This window comes from Schistocerca nitens, chromosome 4 (genome assembly GCF_023898315.1).
Source record: "Schistocerca nitens isolate TAMUIC-IGC-003100 chromosome 4, iqSchNite1.1, whole genome shotgun sequence".
NCBI lineage: Eukaryota > Metazoa > Arthropoda > Insecta > Orthoptera > Acrididae > Schistocerca > Schistocerca nitens.
Genome location: NC_064617.1, coordinates 742,948,184 through 742,960,787, shown reverse-complemented (window position 1 = coordinate 742,960,787; position 12,604 = coordinate 742,948,184). Strand labels below are relative to the sequence as shown.

The following is a 12,604-nucleotide window of genomic DNA, read 5'->3' as shown; positions in this document are numbered from 1 at the left end:
TTACTTCTGTGGAGAACTCAGCAACACACACAGCTCTTAGACATGGATGCATCATTCGATTGTTTGTAATCCGGGGTCCAAAGATTAGATACAATCGCCATATTCGATACATAGAGGTAAAAAAATGGGAGTTGACACTAAAGACTTAAATGCCGTACGTTGTTTTGAAACGAGAGGGCGCGGTCTGTCGCCATTTTAAGTAGTCCAAAACATTAGCAGACTACTGTTTACGATAGCTTCTCGTTCATTATTTCTCTCGTGTGCGCACAACAACTGTTTTAAATACGAAAAATTATAAAACTTACATGAATAACGTAGTGTCAGGAAGGCGAAATCGGTTTTCTGTTCTTGAATGCGTATTTGCTCTAGTAATATGACACATTTGGCCTCGCTGACGTAACTTATTTTTTGCTGCTATATTTCGGATAACCAGAAACAGAAGACAGTGATGTGAAAAGGGGATTTGGTTATCCAATTCCACTTTTACTGAATTTATATCGATAGCGAATGAAAATGGAACTCCGAAACTAATGATTCTTTGCTTACTGGTATCGGTACAGCTTCTTGTTCGTTACATTATCAACTTCAGACTCGTATCTCGTATGCACTAGATTTTTAGTGTTCACGTTTGCAAAAATTTACTTACGTGTTCTTTGCTAGCCCTTAAACAGGTGCAATGCGGAAAGAAGCAAGGCATTTTATCGTTATCTCGTGCATGTCGATACAGTGAATGATTATCGAAATGTCAAAGAAACAGAACTGTATAGAGTTATACCTCCATGCAGAACAGAGTTCTTGTTTTATTAGATTGTCAGTGCATTAGTCTCACTGTAGTTTACCCATATTCTCACTCTGAAATGTTACCTATGATGTGTCATTCAGTGTGTGGCCAATAATAGCACCTTAAAGGGTAAAATAAACCTATGTAATTTTTTAAACGTCTTCCAACATTGTGGAATGCTATAAATGTGATTAAGAGAATGGTCGCAAATGCTTAAGACCCCTTAAATGGATATTTTGCTTTAACACGTATATGAGTAAGTTTTTAGTAACAATAGCCTAACCTGTGCAAGATGGAGGTCTGTCTCTCCAACAGTAGTCTGTTTTTTCCTGGTATTTGCCTTTTTTTCCAGAATATTTCTCGTCAGTAAATTTTTCAGTTTTTCAGGTATAACAAAACATAGCTCAATTAGAATGTACGTCCACTTTGATCATCTGCTTGCTATTACTTTTGAATTTCATTTTCAGGTACTCAAAGTATATAGGTCTATACCATGCTTTGTGATACACCAGTAGTTAGTTACTTAGTTTCTTGTTCCATGTATCATTTGCACGATAAATCGTAATGATATGGAACGAGTCCATCATTATTTTTGTAAATATGCGCTGATAATGTGTTAGTTTTTACATTTTTTAATTAAAGGCTGACAGGTGTTAGTAACTCCTACCTATCATCATTTACACATTCAGGAATAAATCTTCAGCGAAACAGGAAGAGTTATCAAAGAGAAACGTTTTCAGTTTACTTTCAAATTTTATTTTGTTGTGTGTTAGGCATTTTGTATCAATGGGTAACTGATCAACACTTTTGGTTGCAGCATTATGAACCCCTACTTGTGCTACAGATAATCTGAATGTGGCGAAATGAGTTTAATTTTTTCTTTCTGGTGTTGTAATTACGTACATCATCGTTCCTGCTGAAGTGCTGCGGATTATTTACAAAGAATTTCTTGAGGAATACACTGTGAAACTGAACACTATTCTGTGAAACAGATAGATTGCCCCTGACACACCGAGCACAAAACAGGCACGACGAAAGGAGAGTTCACATAAATTTTCAGCCAAAGCCTTCTTCAGAAAGGAGGCACAGCCAACATGTGTACTAACGGGAGCAAATGTGAACAGTGAATAATAATTATCGGCGAGATGAATTTAGGACATCAGATGCTGCCCCAACGATCATTACGGTTACGTAGCCGTGTGTTTCGTGGGGACGAGATCGTTGATACAGCGTGACTCGGGTGTCGGAGCATTTTCGATCTGGAAGGCAATGAAAAACACGGAAAGAAGAGAACGAACGGACAGCGAGTAAAGTCAAGCAAATCTTAAGTCAAATGACAGAAATAAAACCACTACAATAAAAGTAAACAGTGCAGCAATAATTTATGTATCTAAAACAAAAATTGCTTCAATTGTTCCACTTAGGAATGAAATGTGATTCCTTTAAACTTCAGATTACGATCGGATCGATTCGCACACCAGTAAACAGCGCAAGCTGGCATTTCTGATGAATCATCTACGTTTCCACTCAAAGCACGGATGAGTGTGGAAACCAGACATTGGTACGTCACAGTGACTCCACGGGGAAGTATCGCCGCAGTGAACCATGGAGGTATGAATGCGGTGAACCTAATCTGCTAGTTAAGATGGTGGACATCGGCTTCAAGTTTGTGACGTAATGACACCTCTCTTTTTTTTTTTTACCTCAAAGATCCGATACATGCAAAGATATGCTAACAGTTTTCGTTATTTGGCCTTCGGTGGTTCTGCACCATCCAGTCATATGTCTATAACTGCATTACTGTGAGTGTTCTGGAATTACAGACATAATATTCTTTCACTCAGTTTCTCCTCTTGATCTGTACAGAGTAAATTCTAGACATTTAGTAAGTCTGAGTATTAATAATTACGTCTCACTGTCGTTTGTAGTGCTGTTCGTGAAAATTTCGATTTATATGGCGTCTTTAGTGACATGAACTATCCTTAATTCGACTTCTATGCAGTATCTGCTTATCTAATGTGCGTGGCCGCTTTTACACTTAATTAAATGCGTAGACGATATATTGCAGATTTGCAGGCCCTCCTATTTCATGGTGTTTTTATCTGACTGTGCGTATACTGTAACTGTGTTTGTGCAATATTCTGTAGCGCACAGAAACTTTTATATTTATGTTATAGGCGTGGAGAGATTTTCATTCGTCTGTAACAATTTTCGAATATATTTGTATCACACATCCATCTTGTCTTGATCTGTCCCTTCACAATGCGAATATACTGACACAATCCTAATTTTCTTGATAGACACTGTCAAATCTATCCACATCAGTCGTTCGTTTACATACCTTATTGCAACTACGCTGGGTTCCATTTCTTTCCTGATGTAAAGCCCTACACCCCATTGTGCTATTCCTGCTTTGACTCCTGACAGGTAGACCTTGTATTCTCCCACTTCCTCTTCTTTCTCACCCCTTACCCGAATGTCACTAACAGCTAAAACGTCCATCCCCATCGTTTTAGCTGTTGGTGACATTCGGGTAAGGGGTGAGAAAGAAGAGGAAGTGGGAGAATACAAGGTCTGCCAGGATTTGAAATAGAACAGAAGGGTATGAAAAGGTTATGGGTAAATTTGGAGAGGATATGGAGGCCAACAGGAACGGGAAACAACTCTTGGATTTCTGTGCCAGTATGGGCTTAGTGCATGGGGGCTTAATTAAATATAGAATGCAAATAATTTTAATCTTAGTCACTGTCTGTCCGGTTACGAAGTCTCGTAACCGGTTGGCCCTGACTAGTATTAGTACGCAATCTGACTGCATAGAATAACAACAAAGAATGAAAGAAAATTTCCGTTAACACAATTAATTAACTAAGTCCCCAGCAACTATGAAAGCTACGAAACAACAAGGCACAAGTGTAGCTGTTCTGTGTGTGGAAGTGTGATTCAACGTACACATCTGGCACGCTTCTTCCTCAAAAAGACAAGATATTTTAAATACCATTTACACTGAATTAATTAAATAAAACTGAAATGCTATACTTGCACATAGAAACCAGAATTACACTCTAATACATGAACACAAGCCAGATGCTTTGTTGACTGAACCTGTGACCAAGAGGCATTATTGTTTAAGACATTTGAAATAAAAATAAAAAAATTTATTACCTTCATATATTTTGACGAAACATACACTCTGATCATTACAATATCCGCAATCGAACAGCATCGGCTGTCTAGCCCATCAGAACAACTGCATACAACATGCTCACAACTAGTCACGGCTACATCGGAACTCCTACTGCCCACTTCTCAATAAGCACTCTCCACTACGACTTTTCGACAAGCACTGCCAGTGGAGGCGGCTGAATAATACTCTTTGGCGCAATCTCTGGCGCTGTGGCTCAGTGTAGCCACCTTTCATTAGTAATCACAAACTCCTTTTTTAAACATAAGAACATTCACCGGTATACTTGGGAAGGCAGGGGAACCAGATCTGTCATTGACTATATAATAACAGATCAGAAATTCAGGAAGGCTGTGAGGGACACACGTGTATTCAGGGGATTCTTTGATGACACTGATCATTATTTAATCTGCAGTGAAATTGGGTTTGTGAGGCCGAAACTGCAGGAGGTCAGGTCCATGTGCAGGAGGATAAGAGTGGAGAAACTTCAGGATAAGGAAATCAGGCACAAGTACATAACAGCGATCTCAGAAAGGTACCAGTTAGTTGAATGTAGTCAATTACAGTCATTGGAAAAGGAATGGACAAGGTACAGGGACACAGTACTAGAAGTGGCTAAAGAATGCCTTGGAACAGTAGTGTGTAAAAGTAGGATGAAGCAAACAGCTTGGTGGAATGACACAGTCAAGGCAGCCTGTAAAAGGAAAAAGAAGGCGTATCAAAAATGGCTACATACTAGAACTCAGGTAGACAGAGAAAGTTATGTTGAGGAAAGAAACAAAGGCAAACAGATAATTGCAGCATCCAAGAAGAAATCTTAGGAAGACTTTGGAAACAGGTTGGAGACTATGGGTCAAGCTGCTGGAAAACCATTCTGGAGTGTAATTAGCAGTCTTTGAAAGGGGGGTAAGAAGGAAATGACAAGTAATTTGGACAGATCAGGAAAACTGCTGGTGAATCCTGTGGATGCCTTGGGCAGATGGAGGGAATATTTTGAAGAGTTGCTCAATGTAGGTGAACATACGATCAGTAATGTTTCAGATTTCGAGGTAGAATGGGATAGGAATGATGATGGAAATAGGATCACATTTGAGGAAGTGGAGAAAATGGTCAATAGATTGCAGTGCAGTAAAGCAGCTTGGGTAGATGAAATTAAGTCGGAACTCATTAAATACAGTGGAATGTCAGGTGTTAAATGGCTACACAGGATAATTGAAATGGCCTGGGAGTCGGGACAGGTTCCATCAGACTGGACAAAAGCAGTAATCACACCAATCTTTAAACATGGAAACAGAAAAGATTGTAACAACTACAGAGGTATCTCTTTAATCAGCGTTGTTGGTAAAATCTTCTCAGGTATTGTTAAAGGGAAAGTGCGAGTATTAGTTGAGGACCAATTGGATGAAAATCAGTGTGGGTTTAGGCCTCTTAGAGGTTGTCAGGACCAGATCTTTAGCTTACGGCAAATAATGGAGAAATGTTATGAGTGGAACAGGGAATTGTATCTATGCTTTATAGATCTAGAAAAGGCATATGACCGGGTTTCTAGGAGGAAGTTATTGTCTGTTCTACGAGATTATGGAATAGGAGGCAAAATTTTGCAAGCAATTAAAGGTCTTTACATGGATAGTCAGGCAGCAGTTAGAGTTGAAGGTAAATTGCGTTCATGGTTCAGAGTAGTTTCAGGGGTAAGACAAGGCTGCAACCTGTATCCACTGTTGTTCATATTATTTATGGATCATATGTTGAAAACAATAGACTGACTGGGTGAGATTAGGATATGTGAACACAAAATAAGCAGTCTTGCATATGCGGATGACTTACTTGTGATGGCAGATTCGATTGAAAGTTTGCAAAGTAATATTTCAGAGCTAGATCAGAAATCTAAGGACTATGGTATGAAGATTAGCATCTCCAAAACGAAAGTAATGTCAGTGGGAAAGAAATATAAACGGATTGAGTGCCAAATAGGAAGAACAAAGTTTGAACAGGTGGACGGTTTCAAGTACTTAGGCTGCATATTCTCACAGGATGGCAACATAGTGAAAGAACTGGAAGCGAGGTGTAGCAAAGCTAATGCAGTGAGCGCTCAGCTACGTTCTACTCTCTTCTGCAAGAAGGAAGTCACTACCAAGACTAAGTTATCTGTGCACCGTTCAATCTTTCGACCAACTTTGTTGTATGGGAGCGAAAGCTGGGTGGATTCAGGTTACCTTATCAACAAGGTTGAGATTACGGATATGAAAGTAGCCAGGATGATTGCCGGTACTAGTAGATGGGAACAATGGCAGGAGGGTGTCCACAATGAGGAAATCAAAGAAAAACTGGGAATGAACTCTATAGATGTAGCAGTCAGGGCGAACAGGCTTAGATAGTGGGATCATGTTACACGCATGGGAGAAGCAAGGTTACCCAAGAGACTCATGGGTTCAGCAGTAGAGGGTAGGAGGGGTCGGGGCAGACCAAGGAGAAGGTACCTGGATTCGGTTAAGAATGATTTTGAAGTAATAGGTTTAACATCAGAAGAGGCACCAATGTTAGCACTGAATAGGGGATCATGGAGGAATTTTATAAGGGGGGCTATGCTCCAGACTGAACGCTGAAAGGCATAATCAGTCTTAAATGATGATGATGATGATGCATGTTACGCTTCTCATTCTTACAGAAGTATAACGTAATGTACGCAGCTATGGCACAAAGCTAAATAAAAAGATACAAATCGTATTTGAGAGAAAAACACTGCATTTAATCGCCCTGTTGTGTTGCACAAATTAAGTTCACGACACGAGAAATGTCAATCCAAACGAAAGTTTCTGCAGCATGCTGAAGGATGAAGAGTTCTTGTATACAACGTCCTTGAACGTACTAGCCAATGTTCCGGTTTACAATAAAACATATCACCAGCTGTGTTACTGCAATGAACACTTGCAGGTTAACTTGGTGATATATCTCCTGTCTCACAAAATACTTTTCTTTTCCCGGTCAGTCTCGCTGTGTAATGCTGAAGGATAAAAGAAATTAGCTGAACGAGATTAAAGAGTTTTCGTTGACTGGTGACTTAAACTTTAGTTCAGTGGTCACGAAAAACTGAGAATCAGTTTGCCCTGCTACAAATACCCGGCTTCGGTTATCCAGTGTTCTGTAGTGGTATATTTCTAAGCACATTAAGTATTGTCTTCAGCGCTGTGCTTATAGGATGATTTATCGGATGATCGAGCGCGACGGAATTCATCGCTTACTTACGTAGAAAATTTAGCAGTCATCTCTTTTCAAAGACCACTATCCGCGTTCATAGTTAGAAGCTACCTATTTCGTGTCTCTGAATAGCAGAAACAGTTTTTCATTTTCGGTATTTACGAAAACTCGTCTGTGGTAGTACTTTCGCTACCAAATGGCTCATACGGATCGTTCATACAAAATACGCTTCTCGTATCCGAGAGTAACTGAAACAGCAAAGACCCATTCCGTAGCAGAATAACGTTAGCGGAAACACAGACTAACCGATACTTCGAGAAGAAGTAAACGGCTGAATGGTCTAAGTAAACTTTCGAAATTAAATCGCTGTGGACAATTCCAAGAATGCGTTTACTTGGATATTAAAGATCTAAGACATACGTTGATGAGACTGTAATGGGATTTCCTGAAGTTTTTACAATACTGTGGTACGAGCTATGGATAACGTAGCATTATGTTTGTAAATACTACTGCTTCAGACACCCACCTCTGATATCGTTGTCGTTAGCTCAAGACGATAAAGCGGTGTAGGTACAGAGGTAGCTCCTTCGGATCTTCATGCGGAATAAATCGTTATTACCAGTACTTGTCTGGTAAGAGGAGGAGAGGTAATGGCGAACGGCTAATCAACAACCAACAGCGTAGCATCGTGATGGTAAAAATTTCAAACCTGTCCACATCTGCGGAGCCATCAGTCACAGTGTGCGATCGTGGTATCAGGAGAAAACTGAGGAGCCTCCAGCACCAGCCATAGGGGTAAATGCTACAATCTTTCTCTATTTTTTTGATGGCATGCGTTATAAGTAAGTACTCTTTGTAAATTTTGCTACTACTTTTCTCTATCTTATTTTCACTCATTTTAAAGCCGTATGTAATAGTACTGTTAGTAACTTTGCTGTTCCTACCCTTGCAGGGCCAAAAATTCTGAAGATGGCTTTAACGTAAGTCGAAACCGGTAAATAAACAAATATTTTTGCGATCTCGACTGTTTATTTTAACCTGAAACTCATGTTATCTACACGTCCATTGGGCTGCCCAGCGACCACCTTCGTGGCATTGAAGAATAATGGAATATGTAACAGCTCTTTGGTGAACCCTCATAATTACTTTCATTTCTGCATTTATCCATAATACGTAGCAGCTCTTCTCACGGTCTCATCACAGTTGTTTGACACAGGCTCAATAATAACTATCTCCACTATTACGTTACTAAGAAATCACTGCTAAATTTTTGTATAGTCACCATGTTCAGTAACGGTTGAGAAAGCTCTCTCAACTGGTATTAATATCCTCGATTGTAGCTTCTAAACATAATTTTGATTTAATTCTTCTCTTTTACAGTACAGCCGTCGCTGACGCCCAATAGGCAGCTCTTCAAGGCATATATTGAAGAAGGAGAGAAAGATATTCTCAGCTGAAATTCCCTCTGGTGTGGAACACAAGGAAAAATATGTCTGCCGCGATAAGAACGTGAGTGTCGAAATACATCGCAACGGTAAAGCCAAGCAGAGATTCCAATACACAAATTCTCAACATTGTAAGCTCTGCGCACTTCCGAACACACACTTGATAATTTATGATTTTTAATCTAACTTGACCTACGTTCTATACTTAAGTATTCGATAAACACATTATGTCAATGTTGCAAACAGTAAAGAAACTCTATACTATTTTACGATTTCAACGAACAGAGAGAAACCGTACAACGAACCTCAGTTTCATGGATCTCTCTGCTTTAGCTATAACTAGTTCCCTGCCATAAGATAAACTTTGTATAACCAGTACGAAAACAAGTATATCGAAACCAGACCATGAGATATTACCAGAAATTACAGACAAAACATGCAAAGTATTTCACAAAATTCAGAGTGACAGCAGAGTTTCTGTGTTATCGTTCGTACCATGAAGGTAGGAAATGTCTTGCATTTCATTAATCATCGTTAGAGTCGAATGTACGAGGAAGTTGAATAGAAAATTCAGTATCTAAAGGGAGATGAAAACTAGTAATCATGGTGAATCTGAACGAAATTGTAGGGGAAGGAATAGAAGAAAGGGTTCCAAGAGAATATGGCCTAGTTAGAAGGAATGGGAAAAGAGAATGACAAAATTTCAGATTGTAGCTCAGACTGTAATAAAATAACCACAAGACGATCAGGTATACTTGGAAAAACCCAAGAAGATTCCAGCTGGATTACATCATGGTGACAGTGGTTAGCACACTGGACTCGCATTCGGGAGGACGACAGTTCAATCCCGCGTCCGGTCATCTTGATTTAGGTTTTTCCGTGATTTCCCTAAATCGCTCCAGGCAAATTCCGGGATGGTTCCTTTGAAAGGGCACGTCCGACTTCCTTCCCCGTCCTTCCCTAATCCGATGAGACCGATCACCTTGCTGTGTGGTCTCTTCCCCCAAACAACCCCACCCAACATCATGGTGAGAAAGAGACTCCGAAATCAGATATTGATTTGTAAGCCATACCCAGCAGCAGATATAGCCTCTGATCACAATTTAGTGATGATGATGAGTAGGTTGAAGTTTAAGACAGTCGTACGGAAGAATAAGTGCGGATGGATACCGAAGAACGTTAATACTCATTTGAAATTCGCTAAGAATGTGGATGCTGCCATGAAGAATATCATACTTAGCAATTCAGTTGAAGAGGGATGGCTGTTTCTAGAAAGGACAGTCACAAACATTGAACAGTCAGATGCAGGTACAAGACAGATAACTTTTGAGAAGCCTTGGGTGACACAAGAAATAGTTGACTGATTGACGAAAGGAGAAAGTACAAAAATGTTCAGAGAAAGTAAAGAATACAGAAATATAAACCAGGAATCGATTAAATAGGAAGTGCAGGACAGTCAAGGCAAAATGACTGCAGGAAAAATGTGAAGAAATCGAACAAAAACTTAGGCTACTGTCGGAAGAACTAACTCAGCATACAGAAAAATCAAAACATCCTTTGGTGAATTAAAAGCGTGGGTGGTAGTATTAAGACTGCTATGGTAATTCCACTGTGAAACACACACGAAAGCGAGGATACGTAAAAAGAATGCATTCAAGTCCTCAGTGTAGGAGAGTTTTGATGACTGGATAGAAGAAGAAACTAGAATCGATAAGGAAGACACAGGGAATTCAATAGTAAAATCAGAATTTAAAGGAGCTCCGGAACACTTAAAATAAAGCAGAATCGGTCGACGAGATTCCATCGGAATTTCTAAAATCATTCAGTGAATTGGTAACCTAACGACTACTGAAGTTGGTGTGAAAATGTATGAGACTGGAGACGTACCATCACACTTTCGGAAAAATGTCATCCACACAGTTCTTAAGACAGAAAGGGCAAAGAGGTGCGGAAACTATCACACAGCCACATTAACACCTCGCTTATTCAAGCTGTAGACAAAATAATATACAGAAGAATGGGAAACAAAACTGAGGATCTGTTAGACGATCAGTTTGACTTTAGGGAAGGTAATGGCACCAGTAGGTCTGACTTGGTGCTTGATAATGGGAGCCAGACTGAAGAAAAATAAATATTCACTCATAGGATTTGTCGATATGAGGAAGCTTTCCACAGTGCGAAATGGTGCAAGATGTTCGAAATTCTGAGAAAAAATAGGAACAAGCTACAAGGAAAGACGAGGGATATGTAGTATCCACAAGAACTCAGAGGGAACAATAACACTGGAAGATCAAGAACGAAGTGTTCGGATCGAAGACACAACGATAGAATTACAAGAGAGGTTCCACAGTGGAATTGAAATTCAGGGCGAAAACATATCAATGATGAGATTCGCTGATGACACTGCTATCCTCAGTGAAAGTGAAGAGCTGGCCGCGTTGTGGCCGAGCGGTTCTAGGCGCTTCATTCCGGAACCGCGCGACTGCTACGGTTGCAGGTTCGAATCCTGCCTCGGGCATGGATGTGTGTGATGTCCTTAGGTTAGTTAGGTTTAAGTAGTTCTAAGTTCTAGGAGACTGATGACCTCAGATGTCAAGTCCCATAGTGCTCAGAGCCATTTTTTTTTTTGAAAGTTCAGAAGAATTACAGGATATGTTGAATGGAATGAACAGGCTAATGAGTATAGAAAATGGATTGAGAGTAAACTGAAAAACGATAAAAGTAGTTAGATGCAGCAGAAATGAGAATAGCGAGAAACTTGACATCAGAATTGGAGGTAATGAAGGAGACGACATTAAGGAATTCTGCTACTATGGAAGCAAAGTAATCCAGGCTGGAGGAAGCAAGAAAGACATAAGAGGCATATTAGCACAGGCAAAGAGCGCACTTCTTGCCAAGAGAAGTCCGCTAGTTTCAAATATAGGCCTTGAGGAAGAAATTTATGAGAGTATACGTTTGGAGCACAGCGTTGTATGGTACTCACAATGGGGAAACCGGACCAGAAGTGTGGTGTTACAGACAACTGTTGTCAAGTGGACTGACGATAAAGAATGAGGAGGTTCTCCGCAGAATCGTCGAAGAAAGGAACATATGGAAAACTGTAGGAAAAGAAAGGACAGTTTGATAGGACATATGATAAGGCACGAGGGAGTAACATCCATGGTACTAGAGGGAACTATTGAAAATTAAAAAAATTATCGGGGAAGACAGAGTTTGTAATACATCCAACAAACAATTGACGACGTACGGTGCAAGGGATACTCTGAAATGAAGATGTTGTTGCGGAAGAGGAATTCTTGGAGGAACTGATCAAATCAGTCGGAAGACTGATGATTCAGTGGTGACTAAAAAAACTAATGGATTCACGTGAATCATTTTATACATGTTTCAAACAGCTTTATTGTCAGGAATAGTAACAATAAGAATAAGAAGAGACGTTTCTTTATTTGGAAATGTGGTGCATCTTCCACATAAGAAATTCCTAAGACGTTTGTTTGTTTCCAAGCGATGATGTTGGTTGCACTGTATGTGAAAGACAGGTAACGTAAAGCCGACAGTAAAAGACTTTCATCAAGTACTAGTATTAATCTGTTGACTTAATAGGCGGTATGGCACAAATAAAATATACGTTAATTGTATTTTTCCCTCCAGGTACGGGTTACATAGTTCTCAACCAAATTTGACAGAAGAAAGTAATGAGGAAGTTCACGGAACGATATTCCGTATGCAGTCCGTCGAGGAAAAATCGCCACGAAGTAAATCCGCTTCCGTTGACGGGTAAGCTATCAGCATTCAACTGCTGATATTGCCACATACAATTTTTCCCTCAGTATTTGCAACCTATCTGCACTAGTAATAACGTTCATTTCTGAACTCCAGGAACTTCACGCAACCTGTTCAACCGCAGTCTGAGGAATCTCCCCCTCCAGTTTCCTTCTTTCAACTGGTAAGGCAGTATCTCACCAAATCATATCTTTAGTGCAACGCTTGCCTCATATTATT

At 39.8% G+C, this 12,604-nt stretch overlaps 1 protein-coding gene across 1 annotated transcript in view; it reads left to right on the top strand.

The window, feature by feature from the left end:
* The window catches only part of LOC126252543 (ATP-dependent translocase ABCB1-like), a 305,981-nt gene that overhangs the window by 21,181 nt on the left and 272,196 nt on the right, over window positions 1-12,604 (top strand). The window contains exons 2-4 of the mRNA XM_049953441.1: window positions 8,538-8,666; window positions 12,254-12,379; window positions 12,482-12,548. Coding sequence (XP_049809398.1) covers window positions 8,647-8,666; window positions 12,254-12,379; window positions 12,482-12,548 — 213 coding nt within the window. The 5' untranslated portion in view covers window positions 8,538-8,646. The remainder of the gene's footprint in view (window positions 1-8,537; window positions 8,667-12,253; window positions 12,380-12,481; window positions 12,549-12,604) is intronic.